Raw genomic sequence first — 19,372 nt, 5'->3', positions numbered from 1 at the left:
AGGGTGTGTGTGTGCGTGCTCATGCTGATAAGAATTCTGGAAGGAAACAGGAAAAAACCATGTCATGTCCTCTTTAAGAGCTAGAAAAGCTGTCAGAAGAATTAAGATTAAACCTCATGAGAGTCTGTGGGTGTGGAAAGTCACCAGCTACCTAATATTAACATAGCTTGCAACAGAACGCTGTTGCTAGAAATAGGACAGTCACATCACTACCACTAAGCAATTTGCATCCGGCAGACCAGCCCCTGGATTCCTCCTGGCTCCTGCTGCTCTCTGGGTATTGCGTTTCTGGAAGCTTTCAGGCGGCCTTGGGACGTGGCTGTCTGCTTTCACCATGAATTCTTCCTGAAAGAGGAAGCAGCAAGGAGAACATCTGCTTTGTTTTCAGGAAAGTGGTCAAGCTACAAGCAAATCTCTAGGCATCTGAGGAACTGTGAAGCTTCTAGATTTCATGTGGTTGCTGACAGGGAGGGGCAAATAAGGATCTTTGTGATCTCCTCATCATGGATAATCTGTTGCCTCAGTCAAGATTCTCTTATTTCAAAAAATATCCTATCCATGCAATTAGAAAATATTTATCGATGCTGAGAAACCAAAAAGAAGAAGAACAGGTACCGTTTTGTTTATTTTACCTTTAAGGCTAATGGGGGTTTGCTTCTGGGTGTTGCTTTTATGTCACTTGGTGATTTAGTTTCTGCTAATTTACCTGTTTGTAGGCACAAGTCGGCATTTGCTTTCAGCTGTTCAGACTTGGCAGAGGAGCAAACAGGCATGTGGGGGATTTATTTGAACTTGGAACATTTGGATCCCGAGATTAAGCTCAAGTTCTGTAATAAAACCTTGTGCTTTCTTTTTTTCAGAATAGCTAAACTACTCTGAACTAAATTGTGTAGATTCCTTGATAATTTTCTAGGGCCTCAAATACAAATTTTAAAACTGTTAATATTTTGACAGACAATAATATCAGGCCCCAGAAATATACTCAGCTTTTTGTATTTATTTATGTCTAGGTTAATATCACCAGGATTTGCCAAACAAAGAAACATTTCGTAGACTGTAAGTGTGATAGCCTTAAACAGATCACTAATTGTGAGAATCTTTCAGAGTAATTAGTCACTTTTTTGATGGAAGTTAGAGGACAGAGCACTGCTGATTTTAGTCTTTTTAGCCAATCAAAAGTACTTCTAGCAGTAGACTCTAGCATGTGGGAGTTTAAACATAAAAAACAAAAGAAAAACAAAAAAAACCTGCTAAAATGTTTGATCATTTCTTTTTAAAAACCATGCATTCATTTTACTATTTTGAGATTTATATTATTCTATCCCTTATAATCTTTGAAAGAGCATTTCCTAAAACTGTTTTTCTGAATCATACCAAATTATAAGAAGAAATAGCTATGTTTGATCCACTTAAATCTAGTTTAGGAAAAAGGATGGTAGTGGTAAAGGACAAATGTGTAGCCACATCAAAGACCCAAAACAGTCATAAATTGTGTGTGTATCATGCTAGTAACTAGAACTGCAAAACCTCATGGGAGACAGGAGCAGTGTCCTGTATTTGAACAAGATGCCCTACTTAATAAAACACTTCCAAGATGAGAAAGCAAAAGTCAGCAGACAGAAAATCCTCTAATGACAAGTTTCCCCAAAAGTCGATGCATAATTCAGAAAAATAAGAATTATTATTACTGTTTGAGGGGAAACTGCTCTTATGCAGTTCCTTTAATGATTTTACAAGTGCTGGAAATTCAGACTGTGCTAACTATGGGGGTTAGGCTGGTCTAGATTATCTCTTATTTAGGCAAGGTGTTGGCATTACAAGGATATCTCTTGGTTTCCAAGTCTCAGTATATGCTTGCTTTTTAAGTGGAAAGCCAGAGACACAAGTGCTGTTTCTGGGTTGGCCACATTGGCTAAGTCCACACCCACAGGCTTCTTCAGGCCTTATGAGCCGGGGAGGGGAGGGAGAGGAGGCTAAAAGGATGGGGCTGGAACTGTGGAATGTGGATTAGGTAATTGCCACTCCCTTTTCTCAGTATTTGTAAATTTTCAGAGACGTGGCTATATTGCTTGAACATTTTATTTTTTTTAAGTTTATTTTTTAAATGCTACAAAATACATTCAGAGGACTATTAGAATTTAATAGGATCCTCTATCTTGGGCTGAGTGGACGGTCCCCTCCCCAGTTGACAACCATTTGGGATGACCTGAAATAGCGACGAGCATTGTGCTGATTTCTTAACTCACTATATGGACTAATGGAGACAGTAAGAAAAATAACATATTCAGTTCCTTTCTGAAACCAATTAACAGCTCTGCAGCATAAGGTCTCACAGAATTAGAGAAATGAGGTCAAAGTCGGTCATGGCTAACCTTGGAAAGCTCATTGGAAAGTTAGAAAGGAGGTTGCTAATGTGTATAGTTTTAGGACCTTCATTAGCTATCTCTAATCCTTATATTCCCATAAGATGGATGCTCAATACAAAGCTGAGGGAAGGCAGACTTTCAGACTGTAAGAGGCCTTGCCCAAGGCCACCAGCCAGCAAGTGCTGAAAGCATATTGGAACTCGAGTTGCTTGGCTTTAAACTGATCCATTTTACCACGCTTGATCTCTTAACGACCTAGTGACAGCAACACAGCTTATACTGCCCTGAGGTGGCTTCATCAACTTGAATCTCTTCTTCCATGTATCCTACAGATGAGGGATCAGAACATAGAGGATGACTAATAGACAAGAACTTGGGGGATGACCTGGTGCCTTCCTGTCTCTTGAACAGAAAGACTTCTTTCTGAACAAGAAATAAGATTTAAGAGCTGACCTGACAGGTCTTGCCTATTTAATGGTAAATTTACTTAGGAGAAGGAGAGTGATCTTGGGGGCCAGAGGGCACGTACAATAGCTATACATAAATAAGCTTTTTGATTAGACCCTTGAACTAGTGTAATATTATCTTCCAACAAAATTAATACACATAATTTTTTTTTGCTATCTCTCCATATTCTTGTTATCTGAAAATGCAACCATGTTACCATCATACATATATGATGTCCTCATATATAAATACGAATACAAATGTTGACCTAGCAAAGACTGACCGTCATGCTCACAACGCTCTGCTTTGTCATCTTGTTTTGTGGAATTCTTTTGATGATTAGGCAAGTTTTTAATATATATTGTGTGTGGAGCATTTTCATAGGTGATGAGGATCAGGTGTAGTATACCCCTTCTGTGATGTTTACAGTCTTAATTAGTAGAAAGAGCTGTTCTCAAGTGTTTATAATGAGGCAAAAATCATACACTGCTGTCATAGCAAGTATTTTGTGGCTCAAGACCCGCCCTGATTAGTTTAAAATGAGAGAATGGTCTTTGGGGGGTCAGGGGTTATGTATAATATCTATACTGTGGTTACAGATTAGAGCCGAATTTTGTTTTGAAGGCTGTTCTAAAGTTTCTCTTCAGTGGCTTAAAGAAAGTTTTCCAGTTAAACAGAATCACTGAAGTTTTATTTCTTGCTTTGTTTCTTAGTAAATGCCAACCTCAGTGGTGGGTTGTTAAATAAATATTTGGATTTAATTTGAACCCTAGAAACTTAGTTTGTCATTTTGGCTCTTATGTCTGCTCTGAATGACAGTATAAAAATTAAGGTGTCCCCTCAGACGCCCCCAAAAAGCTCTGTTGAGATTTGGAACACGGCATAGGGTGTTGAGTTGCTGATGCAGGCTTTCCTCTCTAGGTAAAATGATAGAAACTTCCATACAGCTTGGTTTAAGAAATATTAAGAATATTTAGCTTCTTAAGTAAGTGTGTTATTATATTTTGATAGTATACCAAAGTTATCCATTTTTAAAAGCCTCCAAAAAAATTCATGAAATGCTACTGGTACTTCAAATGACATCTCAGGGGAAAACTAAAGCCATTTGCCCCTTGTCCTTGTGCTTGGGTAGAGAAAAAGTTTTAATGCTTTAGAGGCAGGAAGAAAAGATGATCCTTTGTAGAATTTAAGGTAGAGGTCAGAGACTCTACCCCATTTCTGTAGAGGAATTTGCATGATTGTATACAAAGCAACACTGATAGTTAAATTAAGCAACATTGACAGTTAAATTGCTGTGATAGTATGAAACTGAACCTTAATATTTGGGAGTATTAAATATGACATTAAAAGTTGAACTAGTTATCATGGTAAATGCAACAGTCTCTATCTGAAGGGAGAAATTTAAAAAGAGAGCTGTTTATTCACCAAATAAAAAGTCTCCAATGGTTTTCATGCCTCAGTCTGTTTGGGCTGCTGTAATAAAATATCATACACTTATAAACAGCAGAAGTTTATTTCTCACAGTTCTGGAGGCTGAAAGTACAAGATCCAGGTGCCAGCCAATCTGGTATCTGGTGAGACCCGCTTCCCGCATTCAGATGCTGACTTCTAAGCTGTGTCCTCACATAGCAGACAGGAGGGAGCTATGCAGCTTCTCTTTTATAAGGTCACTAATGCCATTCATATGGGCTCTCTTCTCATGACCTGTCATCTACCAAAGGCCCCTCTCCTAATTCGATCACATTGGGGTTAGGATTTCAGCATAAAGACTTGGGGGACACAAACACGTGTGTCTGCAGCACTTAATAGCCTATAAACACCCAAGGACTGCGATTGATGGCTTGTATGAAGATGAACGTTCTTCTGGTCACGGCGCACACTCTCATACTCTGTCTCTCTCCCAATCCTGTCTTCTCTGAGAGAATGTACTACCATCCATCCTGCTACTCAGGCAGAAACCTAGAAGTCATCTCCAGCACTTTCTGCTCCCTCAGTCAGTATCTAATTTATCAGCAATCCTTTCAGTCTTATCCCCAAGTATGCCCCCAATTCAGAGAAGGCAATGGCACCCTACTCCAGTACTCTTGCCTGGAAAATCCCATGGATGGAGGAGCCTGGTAGGTTGCAGTCCATGGGGTCGCTAAGAGTTGGACATGACTTAGTGTCTTCACTTTCACTTTTCTCTTTCATGCATTGGAGAAGGAAATGGCAACCCACTCCAGTATTCTTGCCTGGAGAATCCCAGAAACAGGGGAGCCTTGTGAGCTGCCATCTATGGGGTTGCACAGAGTCAGACACGACTGAAGCGACGCAGCAGCAGCAGCAGCAGCAGCAGCAGCAGCAGCATGCCCCCAGTTGTTCAATCTACTTCTCTATCTTGCCACCCTAGCCCAGGAGGCCAGTTCCCTTCTTATCTGAAATGTTGCGACAGCTGTCTCATTGGTCTCCCTCCAGCCACTGCTCTCCTGTCTAATGGGTTCTTCTCACTGCAGTTAGGGGGTCTTCCAGAGATAAACTGACCGTGAAACTCCCCGCTTCACCACGCTGCCAGCCCCGATGTGCTTTCCTGCTGTGTGCCTGCCTTTGGTCTCTGCACCCCAACTCCAGTCTCCTTCTCCTCTCTCTGGATCCCTGTCACATCCTGGTTAGGCCTTTGTCCCAACTGTTACTCACTATCCTCCCATAGTTAATACCTACTCTCCCTTCAGGTGTTAATTCAATATGAGGTCCCTGAGGGCAGCCTTTTCTGACTCTCTTACCTTGTCCCCTCTCCTCAGCATGTATTACTTTGGAGGCACCTTATAGCTCTCTGTTGCTGTGCTCATCTCAGTAGCGATTGAGCACCTATTTTGGAGGCCACTTGCTTCCCAGTATGTCCTGGAGGGCAAATAAAGTGCCGGTTGCCTGGAAGACACTAAGAACTCATTTGTGGAATTGGTTCCCAGGGGCTGGGTGGTGAGGGTGGCAGTGGGGAGGGGTCTAGGCAGATAATGAATGCTATTCTGAGGTGTTGGAAGGAATCCTGAATGTTAGGCTCTGTGAGGCAGACATGTAAGGGCTGATTGTTCTGTGTATGTTCTTGTTCCTTGTGTGTTTCACAAGAAACATAGGGCCAATTTGTGGAGAAAAATGGAGGTGGTATTTGGGAGGTCCCAGAGAAAATAACCATCACTAATGAGTAGAACTGTAGGGAGAGTTGGGATACAATAACAAGGATGAACTTTCTAAAAAAGTGAGGCTAAACAATGGGCCACCCTCCTTGTGACCCTCCTTGAGAGATAGTGTAGTGATGGTTTCTGCATCATGAAAGAGAAGATTGAATGATATATGAGGCCCATTTCAGCCCCAATATTCTGTTAAAGTGAATAGAAAGATGATTCAGACCGCTTAGGAATGAAGGTGACTCGTGCAAAATGCTGGGATCCAGCATGGCTGGGAGAAATATCAATAACTTCAGATATGCAGATGACACCATCCTAATGGCAGAAAGTGAAGAGGAACTAAAGAACCTCTTGATGAAGGTGAAAAGAGGAGAGTGAAAAAGCTGGCCTAAAACTCAACATTTAAAAAACCTAGATCATGGCATCCGGTCCCATCATTTCATTTCATGGCAAATAGATGGGGAAACAATGGAAACAGTGACAGACTTTATTTTCTTGGGCTCCAAAGTCACTGCAGATGGTGACTGCAGCCATGAAATTAAAAAACCCTTGCTCCTTGGAAGAAAAGCTATAACAAACCTAGATAGCATATTAAAAAGCAGAGACCTTTGCCAACAAAGGTCCAAATTGTCCAAGCTATGGTTTTTCCAGTAGTCGTGTATGGATGTGAGAGTTGGTTCATAAAGAAGGCTGAGTACCGAAGAATTGATGCTTTCAAACTGTGGTTTTGGAGAAGACTCTTGAGAGTCCTTTGGACAGCAAGGAGCTCAAACCAGTCAATCCTAAAGGAAATCAACCCTGAATGTGCATTGGAAGGACTGATGCTGAGGCTGAAGCTCCAATACTTTGGCCACCTGATATGAAGAGCTGACTCACTGGAAAAGATCCTGATGCTGGGAAAGACGAAAGGCAGGAGGAGAAGAGGGTGACAGAGGATGAGATGGTTGGATGGCATCACTGACTCAATGGACATGAGTTTGGGCAGACTCCAGGAGATAGTGGAGGACAGGGAAGCCTAGCGTGCTGCAGTTCACGGGGCTGCAAAGGGTTGGACACGACTGAGCGACTGAACAAAAACAAGGAACAAAGAAGACGTAGGTACACAAGCTAGAGTTCATTTGTTTAACTCAGTGGTAAATACTCCACAGTCTGAGCATGTCACTCTGAAATCAAAACCCGAAGAAAACAGAATCCAACATCTTTGGAGATTCATATAGCGTGTAATCCTCCATTAAGGAAGGGAAATAAAGCTACACCTAGAAAACAGCTCAGATGAAAAGCTTATGCACCAGTGACTAGCTTTTCTGAGCCTGACCCACCACTGAATTACCTGCACCCATAGTTTTACAGGTTTTATAACCTCTTCAGTATAAATAAATAACTAAGTATACTTCTGCAGTCATTGATGAATGGGTACATGGAAAAATTTTAGGTTATTGTGTGACATTTTAACCACTTTCCCCCCTTGATATCAAGCCTCTTTTACTTTCTTTTTTTTTTCTGCATTTAGTGCTAACAATCAGTTGCTTATTATGGTCTCTTTGGAAGGTGTTCCCCTCTTCTTGTCCATATTGCTGTAGCTGTGAAGTTTTAGACATGCCTGGGAAACACCTGGACCCTGAGTTAACTTCTGAGCTACTTCTAATCTTGTCATATGCTTCTAAACTTTCCTAATCTACTGTGCTCAGATGTCTTTGAACCATAGGATGAAATGGATAAACACCAAATCCTTTGCTTTTGAAAAAAATCACATTAACTCATATATGAAACCCTTTTTTAAAAACTATAATGTAGCTTTTTTATGCAGATTCCTAAATTTGCTACCCTATCCCACTTCTCAGACAGTTTGTAACATTTTATTTGCTAACTTTTGTTCAGAATGGAAGATGACATATTTTCTCACCTTGTACAAATAGTTTCGTGCCTAAGCAGAAAAAGAAATGAGCTTCCCACATATGTTGTACAGCTCATAGTGTGCTGTGAAGAGAGCAGGAAAAATGTTGAAATTATCTCTTTCCTGTGCATCCTAAAGGTAGCTATTAGTAAGATTATTTCAAGAAATACAACTTGGATTATTCATTCAAGAATACGGAATTTACGGATGTCCCCGGTGGTCCAGTGGCTAAGATTCCAGGCTCCCACTGCAGGGGGTCCAGGTTCCATGCCTGGTCAGGGAACTAAGATCCAGCTTTCCCTGTGTTACAGCCAAAAAGTTAAAAACAAAAAACAAAAAAACACAAGAAATTAAAAATTTTTACTAAATGTCTTATGTGCCAGGCACTTAGCAATATATTTTATATATGTTGTCATTTAACCTTCATAATAATCTTATAAAATTGGTGGTATTATCCCCACTTTATGAGTGAGAAAACTGAGGTTTCAAGAGGTAAGGTTAGGGTTAGCATATAGTTGGCACATAGCTTACACATGATGGCAGGAAGATGTCAGCTCCAGGTTTGCCTGTTTGACTCCACAGTCTGGTTCACTGCCTCATACTGAGATACCTCCATCGGTAAGGTCCCTTTCTCCCGTTCTTTCCCTTGCCTCTTCCTTTCTTTTTGTCCTTTTTCTCCTGGTGTTTTCTCTCATTAATTAAGAATAAAGGAGTTAAAAAATACAACCATCATAACTACCGTGTAGGGAAGACACATTAAATCCCTTTAGGTAGAGATCTATGTTTTTGAAAGATTTGAAGTTTAGTCAATTTGGGGAAACTTCTCTTAAGAAAAAGAATACAAAATTATAGTATTTTTTTCTTTATTTTTTTCTTTTTATTATTATTATTTTTTAAATTTTATTTTATTTTTAAACTTTACATAATTGTATTAGTTTTGCCAAATATCAAAATGAATCCACCACAGGTATACATGTGTTCCCCATCCTGAACACTCCTCCCTCCTCCCTCCCCATACCATCCCTCTGGGTCATCCCAGTGCACTAGCCCCAAGCATCCAGTATCGTGCATCGAACCTGGACTGGCATCTCGTTTCATACATGCTATTTTACATGTTTCAATGCCATTCTCCCAAATCTTCCCACCCTCTCCCTCTCCCACAGAGTCCATAAGACTGTTCTATACATCAGTGGCTCTTTTGCTGTCTCGTACACAGGGTTATTGTTACCATCTTTCTAAATTCCATATATATGCGTTAGTTTACTGTATTGGTGTTTTTCCTTCTGGCTTACTTCACTCTGTATAATAGGCTCCAGTTTCATCCACCTCATTAGAACTGATTCAAATGTATTCTTTTTAATGGCTGAGTAATACTCCATTGTGTATATGTACCACAGCTTTCTTATCCATTCATCTGCTGATGGACATCTAGGTTGCTTCCATGTCATGGCTATTATAAACAGTGCTGCGATGAACATTGGGGTGCATGTGTCTCTTTCTCTTCTGGTTTCCTCCGTGTGTATGCCCAGCAGTGGGATTGCTGGATCATAAGGCAGTTCTATTTCCAGTTTTTTAAGGAATCTCCACACTGTTCTCCATAGTGGCTGTACTAGCTTGCATTTTCTCCACACCCTCTCCAGCACAAAATTATAGTATTAAATTGGATATAAAGTGAAGACTTAGAATGGAATAAGAAACCTCAATGAATTACAGATTTGGGTGACAAATATAAGAAACATCACAAAATCTAAAAAAAAAAAAAAACAAACGCATTTTTGCTAATTCATGGATGCATCCTAAGGTGTTTTGTTCCTACATTTTTAGACTACAGAGTCTTTGATCACCACTTCATGTGAAAATGGTTTTCTAATATTTTCTATTGCTAAAGCTGAAACTCCAGTACTTTGGCCACCTCATGCGTTGACTTATTGGAAAAGACTCTGATGCTGGGAGGGACTGGGGGCAGGAGGAAAAGGGGACGACAGAGGATGAGATGGCAGGATGGCATCACTGACTCGATGGACGTGAGTTTGAGTGAACTCCGGGAGTTGGTGATGGACAGGGAGGCCTGGTGTGCTGCGATTCATGGGGTCGCAAAGAGTCAGACACGGCTGAGCGACTGAACTGAACTGAATATTTTCTAAACAGCTCATCAAAAGATAATTCAGATACTCCTAACATGGTTAATTTATATTTGGTTTTTATTAGAGTCTAGAAAAGTTCTAGTGACTAGTTTCTGGCTCTGTTTCTCCTTTACCACCATACACTTCAGGTGCTGGGCACCACTGGACACACTTAGGTGAAGATTTCAGGTCTTGTGATTTAGGATTATACGTGGTGGGAATATTCCTAGACGTCCTACCAAGACAGCTAGTGATAACTTAACCATACACAGACATGACTACAAACCACACTTATATGTCATGAAATCCAAATGCAATCTAAATGTCTCCTCATCTCAACTTCCTTTAAGCCAGATTCAGAATTTTGGCTTGAGGGCCCCTCACTTGCAGATGTACCTTTTAGGGTCCTAAAAGAAATGCTAGGTCTCATGGTTTGGTAAAATTTACCAAAGATATTTTAACTGCAAATGACTTTAGACCACTCTTTTCGCTGACTTTTCTCCCTTCACATGTCTCCTATCATAGCACTGGAGCAGCCAAGGCCAAAATTCTGAAGGGAGAAAAGTCAGCAAAAAGAGTGGTCTAAAGTCATTTGCAGTTAAAATATCTTTTGTAAATTTTACCAAACAGGCAAAAGAAACAAAATAGTGTTTGCTACAATATGCGAGAGTACATGCCATAGGGTGGCTTCCAAAGTAATGGATGAGGTCCTGTTCTGAACAGCCTGAGCTCCCCAAACCATTGAATGAGGCAAAGGATATTCTTTCAGTGTATTTTGTACTATAGTAAATAGTACCATGGAGATGAAGATGTTCTGGAACTGCTCAAACTCAAAGATTTCCTCACCCCCACCCCCATTTATATTTGCAAAAGTCATTATTTGTAATGGGGTTATTTGCAAATGCAATAGATCTCAAAACTCCCAAATTGGTCTAATTAATATTAAAAACACCCTTTGCTATCCTTCCAAGCAGGCCAGTTAATACACATAGAGAAAGAACATGTTATTGCTGTTAGATGACACAGTAGAAAAATTATAGCAACACTAAAGAAAGTCTTTAAGATTTCATTGAGATGTAATCAAGCTTTTGTAAACTCACTTTTATATGCAGTTATAACATAGTTGCTCTAATTTGTATCTGGATAAAATCACCTTTATGTTGGGTCTCTTTACTGAAGTGTTCTCACTGGTAATGTATTTGAACACCTAGCTTTCTTGGGTCTTGGGTATGTTTTCCTTCTAGTGGAAAACTCTTGACTCATCTTACTCCTTTTCCTTTGTTCTAAATGAGTAACTGTTCTTATAATTGTGTCCTGTACCATTAAGCTTATTATAATATTTACCACTAAACTAGAGTATGGCTTATAAGTACACCTTAAAATAAATATATTATCATTTTTTTTACTGCTAATATAATCTTTGTTTTTATCAGAATGATTTTGGTAATCCATTGTGAACAATATTATTAACAGATCATATTATTGAAGTATTTTGGTCTTATATAATGAGTACATAGTTTATTGTTTAAAGTGATTGATTAGTGTAAAATCCTATTTCACCAAAGCTGAAAAATTACACTTTTGCTCTGGACCCACCATATAATTTCTGTATAATGTACTTACATTTTTTTATAACCTCTGAAATGCTACATAGTTTTTGTTGCTGTTGTTTTGTTTTTGAGGGATGAAACTATTTCTCTGACGAACACACCATTTCAAGAGTAATGGCATTTTTTATTTATGAAGCTTCCTCCACTTTCATTTAACTGGTGTTGCTAAAACCTGATACAGCTGGTCAAAGAAGCATTGTTCCAGAGGTCTTCAAACCTGAAATAGGAGAACAAAGGTTGACTTCATAGCTGAGAACACAACCGTAGCTCCACTGCCGCTGCACTGCACTTTTGTTCTCTTCCATACGAAAGTTCCATCGCTGTACAGATGCGACGCTCCGCCTTACTTAAAAGGGGAGAAGAAGAATCTCTTCATGGTCTTAGTGCCCTTTCCCTTAGTCTTTTAAAATAACTGGTCTTAAGCCAACAGGTAACTACTCAAAGTTCAAAGCCATATATGATTTAAGAATGCTGGAGGAGGTTTATGGATTTCCCTGGCGGTCTAGTGGTTAAGATTCTGAGCTTCCACTGAAGGGAGCTCAGTTTTGATCCCTGGTTGGGGTACTGTAGCTTTCCTGGTGGCTTAGACGGTAAAGCGTCTGCCTACAATGCGGGTGACCCAGGTTCGATCCCTGGGTCGGGAAGATCCTCTGGAGAAGGAAATGGCACCCCACTCCAGTACTCTTGCCTGGAAAATCCCATGGACGAGGAGCCTGGTAGACTACAGTCTATGGGGTCACAAAGAGTCAGACACGACTGAGCGACTTCACTTTCACTTTGGGGTACTAAGGTCCTGCATGCCACATCGCTAAAAAAAAAAAAAAAGAATGCTGGAGGAGGTTTAAAATTCAGATATACATTCTCAGCTGTTCTTTGGAATTGAGGACTTTTTTACACAAAAGTTTTATATTTCTTGTATATCAGTGCTTAAACCGGAAGTAATTAATATAATACAGACTGCAGGGCCCTACCCACACAGTTGCTAATTCAGCAGGTCGGAGGCAGAGCCCCAAATTTGCATTTCTGAGAAGTTCTAAGGTGACAAGGACCATAGTTTGAGAACTACTGATATAGATCATTTGATGATATGTATTTCCAAAATCAAGGTTGACAGGGGTTGCTCTACTTTTTCAAGAACAGCACACGTGCGCTTTAGAAGATGGAGAGTCATTGCTAAAGCCAGGGGGATAGTGATGATGACTTGCAGCTTCACAGGTTCCTGTTGAACATCTCCAGCTACAGTTGTCCCAGCCCTACTAGTATGATACAATACTTTAATGCAAGAAATCATTAAACAGTGTCTTTGTCTTATTCCTATAAGAATATAATTGAAAATACATTGTATCTATAGTTCTTTTGTAGCTGTTTACTGACTGAACTGATAGAGCAACTGACAACTTTAATTGTTGGTTTAAAGTGCAGAATATAGAAAAGGTATAATAGTTGTTATGTCCTCCATGCTATCTAAAGCCATTATGAGGTCTTAGCATTTAAAAATATATCTCTCAGTTTTTTTGTTGCCCCTACTCTGGTAAATATGTAAATATAATTATAAATACTAAGGACAAAGGAACATTTTACAAGTTGGAAAGATGAAATTAGTATTCCTAATACTATTTAGTGCCTCTAGTTTAGATCCTTAGAACACATGCTTAAAATGTTGGTTTTCCAATAAAGCATGTTAATGAACATGTCTTAATTACTTATTGAATAATCTCTCTAAAATGCCTATTTGTGATTATTATAAGATAACATTCTTATTTTAATAGTAATTTTCAACTCTGAGAAGATAAATCCAAGGAATTCTAAAACATCTTCTACTTGGAGCATGGTTTTCCCATTGATGGTGTCTGAAGGTTAAATAAGAACAAATGAATAAATGTGGACAATGACCAAGAATGTTCTAGAATCAAGTCCCTATTAATGCATTCTTGAATGTCACCAAATGAGCTATGAAAGTGAAAGTGTTAGCCGCTCAGTCATGTCCGACCCTTTGCAACCCCATGGACTGTACTCTTCCAGGCTCCTCTGTTCATGGGAATTATCCAACAAGAATAGTGGAGTGGGTTGCAATGCCCTTCTCCAGGGGATCTTCCCAACCTAGGGATATAATCTGAGTCTCCTGCATTGCAGGCAGATTCTTTACTGACTGAACCACCAGGGAAGCCCCTGGTGCAGATATTCTAGGCTCAGGATTAATGGGCTTGAAAGATGCCAATGATTTAATGAAACAAAATGATAAAAGATAATTCAATAAACAGGATATCTTCTTCTGTATTTCTAATGGTCACTGTGGAATTTTTAAGGAAATTGAAGCCAAGATGGATATTTGGCTCCTGACTTTGACATTAAATAGTGAGAAATTCTTTATACAAGGAGCTTCACTTATGAGTCTCAGACTTGTCAGCTATAAAAAACAATAGAGCTAGTCCGCTCACATCGTAGGGTTGTGAGGATTAAATTTAATAATGTACATGAAGTGTTATGTCGACTGAAAAACACTAAACAGATGTGTAGTTTTGGTGGCTGTTCAGTGAAAATTGATTCTAATTTTCTTAAAAGTAATTTAAATTCTCTAATCAAATGTGCAATGTTGGCATTCTTTACCTTGGCAGCACTTTTCCAGGATTCAAATGAGCGGTTTAATCATGTAAATTAGTTCAGTTCAGTTCAGTTTCTAGAAGTATCCGACTCTTTGCAACCCCATGGACTGTAGCACACCAGGCTTCCCTGTTCACCACCAACTCCCAGAGTTTAATCAAACCCAGGTCTATCAAGTCGGTGATGCCATCCAACCATCTCATCCTCTGTCCTCCCCTTCTTCTCATGCCTTCAATCTTTCCCAGCATCAGGGTCTTTTCAAATGAGTCAGTTCTTAGCATCAGGTGGCCAAACGATTGGAGTTTCAGCTTCAGCATCAGTCCTTCCAATGAATATTCAGGACTGATTTCCTTTAGGGTGGACTGGTTGGATCTCCTTGGGGTCCAAGGGACTCTCAAGAGTCTTCTCCAACACCACAGTTCAAAAGCATCAATTCTTTGGCTCTCAGCTTTCTTTATAGTCCAATTCTCACATCCATACATGACTACTGGAAAAACCATAGCTTTGACTAGATGGACCTTTGTGGCAAAGTAATGTCTCTGCTTTTTAATATGCTGTCTAGGTTGGTCACAGCTTTTCTTCCAAGGAGCAAGGTCCTTTTAATTTTATGGCTGCAATCACCATCTGCAGTGATTTTGGAGCCCCCCAAAATAAAGTCTCTCACTGTTTCCATTGTTTCCCCATTGACTGGCCATGAAGTGATGGGACCAGATTCCATGATCTTAGTTTTCTGAATGTTGAGTTTTAAGCCATCAAGAGGCTCTTTAGTTCTTCTTCACTTTCTGCCATAAGGGTGGTATCATCTGCATATCTGAGGTTATTGGTATTTCTCCCAGCAATCTTGATTCCAGCCAGTGCTTCATCCAGCCCAGCGTTTCTCATGATGTACTCTTATATAAGTTAAATAAGCAGGGAGACAATATACAGCCTTGACGTATTCCTTTCCCGATTTGAAACCAGTCTGTTGTTCCATGTCCAGTTCTAAGTGTTGCTTCCTGACCTGCATACAGATTTCTCAGGAGGCAGGTCAGGTGATCTGGTATTCCCGTCTCTTTGAGAATTCTCCACAGTTTGTTGTGATCCACACAAAGGCTTTGGTTTAGTCAATAAAGCAGAAATAGATGTTTTTCTGGAACTCTCTTGCTTTTTTGATGATCCAATAGATGTTGGCAATTTGATCTCTGGTTCCTCTGCCTTTCTAAATCAAGTTTGAACATTTGGAAGTTCATGGTTCATGTATTGTTAAAGCCTGACTTGTAGAATGTTGAGTTTTACTTTGCTAGCGTGTGAAATGAGTGCAATTGTGTGGTAGTTTGAACATTCTTTGGCATTGCCTTTCTTTGAGATTGGAATGAAAACTGACCTTTTCCAGTCCTGTGGCCACTGCTGAGTTTTCCAAATTTGCTGGCATATTGAATGCAGCACTTTCACAGCATCATCTTTCAGGATTTGAAATAGCTCAACTGGAATTCCATCACTTCCTCTATCTTTGTTCACAGTGATGCTTCCTAAGACCCACTTGACTTTGCATTCCAGGATGTCTGGCTCTAGGTGAAGGATCACATCCTGTGGTTATATGGGTCATGAAGAACTTTTTTGTATAGTTCCGTGTATTTGTGCCACTTCTTAATATGTTCTGCTTCTGTTAGGTGCATACCATTTCTGTCCTTTATTGTTCCCATCTTTGCATGAAACGTTCCCTTGGTATCTCTAACTTTCTGGAAGAGATCTCTAGTCTTTCCCATTCTACTGTTTTCCTGTATTTCTTTGCATTGATCATTGAGGAAGGCTTTCTTATGTCTCCTTGCTATTCTTTGGAACTCTGTATTCAAATGGGTATATCTTTCCATTTCTCCTTTGCCTGTTGCTTCTCTTCTTTTCTCAGCTTTTTGTAAGGGCTCATCAGACAACCATTTTGCCTTTTGCATTTCTTTTTCTTGGGGATGGTCTTGATCACTGCCTCCTCTACCATGTCACGAAGCTCCGTCCATAGTTCTTCAAGCACTCTGTCCATCAGATCTAATTCTTTGAATCTTGTTTCTCACTTCCACTGTATAATCATAAGGGATTTGATTTAGGTCATATCTGAGTGGTCTAGTGGTTTTCCCTATGTTTTTAACTTTAAGTCTGAATTCTGAAACAAGGAGTTCAGGATCTGAGCCACAGTCAGCTCCCGGTCTTGTTTTTGCTGATGGTATAGAGCTTCTCCATCTTTTGTGGCAAAGAATATAATCAATCTGATTTCAGTATAGAGCATCTGGTGATATCCATGTATAGAGTCTTCTCTTGTGTTTTTGGAAGAGGGCTTTTTAAACTAAAGAAGAATACAAATAGATTTTTTTAAATGTCACAGCTTTTTAACTTTTAATTTTATACTTTGAGTCATAAAATGTAAAAAAGATGGTGTCCAGACCTTAAAGTAATAAATATCTTTTTCAAGATTTTTTTTTCAAGTGTGTGAAAAAAAAATGACTGTCATACTTTAAGAAGGTGTAAACTTAATTTTTAACAATTTTCTAGTAGAATCTCTCACTTAGTAGTCATTAGTTGAAGAATTACACAGGAAAAAGTCTATATTAGAACACACAACTACATTAAAAAAATAAAAATTCTAAGATATAATGTTTCCAAATATAATGTGTAGCTGCATAATATTAAAATACTCCTAACCAGTAATAAGAAAAACTTCCCAAAGCAGTTTCTGGAATCAACAGCTATTTTAAAACTTTCTATGCTAGTATGGAAATCTGTTAAAAAAACAGATGTCACTCTCTTGTTCAGTGGTTTTTACTTACATCTTATTCTGTAACTTCCTATTAATTAACACTGCCTTTAGCATTTTAAGTAATTTATTTAACATTTTATCATTTAAATATGTCATATGATATTGAAATTTTAAAAACTTGTATAGGAGCAGCCTCAGAGAAGGCAATGGCACCCCACTCCAGTACTCTTGCCTGGAAAATCCCATGGGCAGAGGAGCCTGGAAGGCTGCAGTCCATGGGGTTACGTAGAGTCGGACACGACTGAGCGACTTCACTTTGACTTTTCACTTTCATGCATTGGAGAAGGAAATGGCAACCCACTCCAGTATTCTTGCCTGGAGAATCCCAGGGACAGGGGAGCCTGGTGGGCTGTCGTCTATGGGGTCGCACAGAGTCTGACACGACTGAAGCGACTTAGCAGCAGCAGCAGCATAGGAGCAGCCTAAGCATCAACCAACTAACTTTTAACCTACTTATTTAAAGTAAAGTATGTTTTCTCATTTAGCTTCCCAGGTGGCACTAGTGGTAAAGAATCCACCTGCCAAAGTAGGAGATGTAGGAGACATGGGTTTGATCCCTGGTTTGGGAAGATCCTCTGGAGGAGGGCATGGTCACCCACTCCAGTATTCTTGCTTGGAGGATCCCATGGACAGAGGAGCCTGGCAGGCTACAGTCCATGGGATCGCAAAAAGTTGGACAGTACTAAAGTGACTTAGCTTGCACAAGCATAAATGACTATCTTTTAACTTATGTATATGAGGTAAACTATTGTTTCTCATTTAAGATTCTATAAATTAGGATGTTTCTAGCTGAAAGTAGCTGAAAATGTTTATTATCTTGTAGTAATGGAAGTCTTGTGGTAGGACAGGCTCCAGGGTTGGCTGATTGATAGCTTGATTATGCATTAAAGGTCTTGACTTCCTTGGTATTGGCTTTTCCACGAAGAAGAGTGGTAATAAGAAGGCTATAGTACTTCCAAGCATTCAGAATCATGGGGGAAAGAGGAAGACTTGTTAAGTCATTTATTGCTGAGCCCAATCCCCAGAATGTCTGATCCAGTAGGTCTCAGTTCAGTCACTTAGTCATGTCCGACTCTTTGCGACCCCATGGACTGCAGCACACTAGGCCTCCCTGTCCATCACCAACTCCCAGAGTTTACTCAACGGACTCACTGAGTCAATGGACATGAGTCAGTGATGCCATCCAACCACCTTATCCTCTGTCCTCCCCTTCTCCTCCTGCCTTCAATCTTTCCCAGCATCAGGGTCTTTTCAAATGAGTCAGTTCTTAGCATCAGGTGGCCAAACGATTGGAGTTTCAGCTTCAGTATCAGTCCTTCCAATGAATATTCAGGACTGATTCCTTTAGGATGGACTGGTTAGATCTCCTTGCAGTCCAAGGGACTCTCAAGAGTCTTCTCCAACACCACAGTTCAAAAGCATCAATTCTTTGGTGTTCAGCTTTCTTTATAGTCCAACTCTTACATCCATACATGACTACTGGAAAAACCTACACTTTGACTAGACGGACCTTTGTTGGCAAAGTAATGTCTCTGCTTTTTAATATGCTGTCTAGGTTGGTCAGAACTTTTCTTCCAAGGAGCAAGCGTCTTACTTTCATGGCTGCAGTCACCATCTGCAGTGATTTGCGAGCCCAAAAATATAAAGTCTGTTGCTGTTTCCACTGTTTCCTCATCTATTGGCCATGAAGTGATGAGACCATATGCCATGATCTTAGTTTTCTGAATGTTGAGCTTTAAGTCAACTTTTTCACTCTCCACTTTCACTTTCATCAAGAAGCTCTTTAGTTCTTCTTCACTTTCTGCCATAAGGGTGGTATCATCTGCATATCTGAGGTTATTGGTATTTCTCCCAGCAATCTTGATTCCAGCTTGTGCTTCATCCAGCCCAGCGTTTCTCATGATGTACTCTTATATAAGTTAAATAAGCAGGGAGACAATATACAGCCTTGACATATTCCTTTCCTGATTTGAAACCAGTCTGTTGTTCCATGTCCAGTTCTAAATGTTGCTTCCTGACCTGCATACAGATTTCTCAGGAGGCAGGTCAGGTGATCTGGTATACTCATCTCTTTAAAAATTTTTCAGTTTGTTGTGATCCACACAGTCAAAGGCTTTGGCATGGTCAATAAAGCAGAAATAGATGTTTTTCTGGAACTCTCTCGAGTTTTCCATGATCCAGCAGATGTTGGCAATTTGATCTCTGGTTCCTCTGCTTTTTCTAAATCTAGCTTGAAATCTGGAATTTCACGGTTCACGTACTGTTGAAGCTTGGCTTGGAGAATTTTGAGCATTACTAGTAGGTCTGGGTAGGATCTAAAAATCTGCATTTCTTATAACTCTACAAGTGATGCTAAAACTGCTGGTAGGTGGATGCTTGAGGATC

General features: G+C 39.7%; 1 protein-coding gene across 2 annotated transcripts in view; it reads left to right on the top strand.

Annotated features, from left to right (window-relative positions):
* The first annotated feature begins 279 nt into the window (after nucleotides 1–279).
* ATP2C1 (ATPase secretory pathway Ca2+ transporting 1) overlaps nucleotides 280–19,372 on the top strand; it is a 154,142-nt gene continuing 135,049 nt past the window's right edge. Inside the window, exon 1 of one of the 2 annotated variants that reach the window (XM_024994087.2) lies at nucleotides 280–611. In XM_024994087.2, coding sequence (XP_024849855.1) covers nucleotides 504–611 — 108 coding nt within the window. In that variant the 5' untranslated portion in view covers nucleotides 280–503. 2 annotated transcript variants of the gene reach the window in all.

This window comes from Bos taurus, chromosome 1 (assembly GCF_002263795.3).
Source record: "Bos taurus isolate L1 Dominette 01449 registration number 42190680 breed Hereford chromosome 1, ARS-UCD2.0, whole genome shotgun sequence".
Classification (NCBI taxonomy): domain Eukaryota; kingdom Metazoa; phylum Chordata; class Mammalia; order Artiodactyla; family Bovidae; genus Bos; species Bos taurus.
Note: the sequence above shows the minus strand (reverse complement) of the source record. Positions and strands in the feature narration are given on the sequence as shown.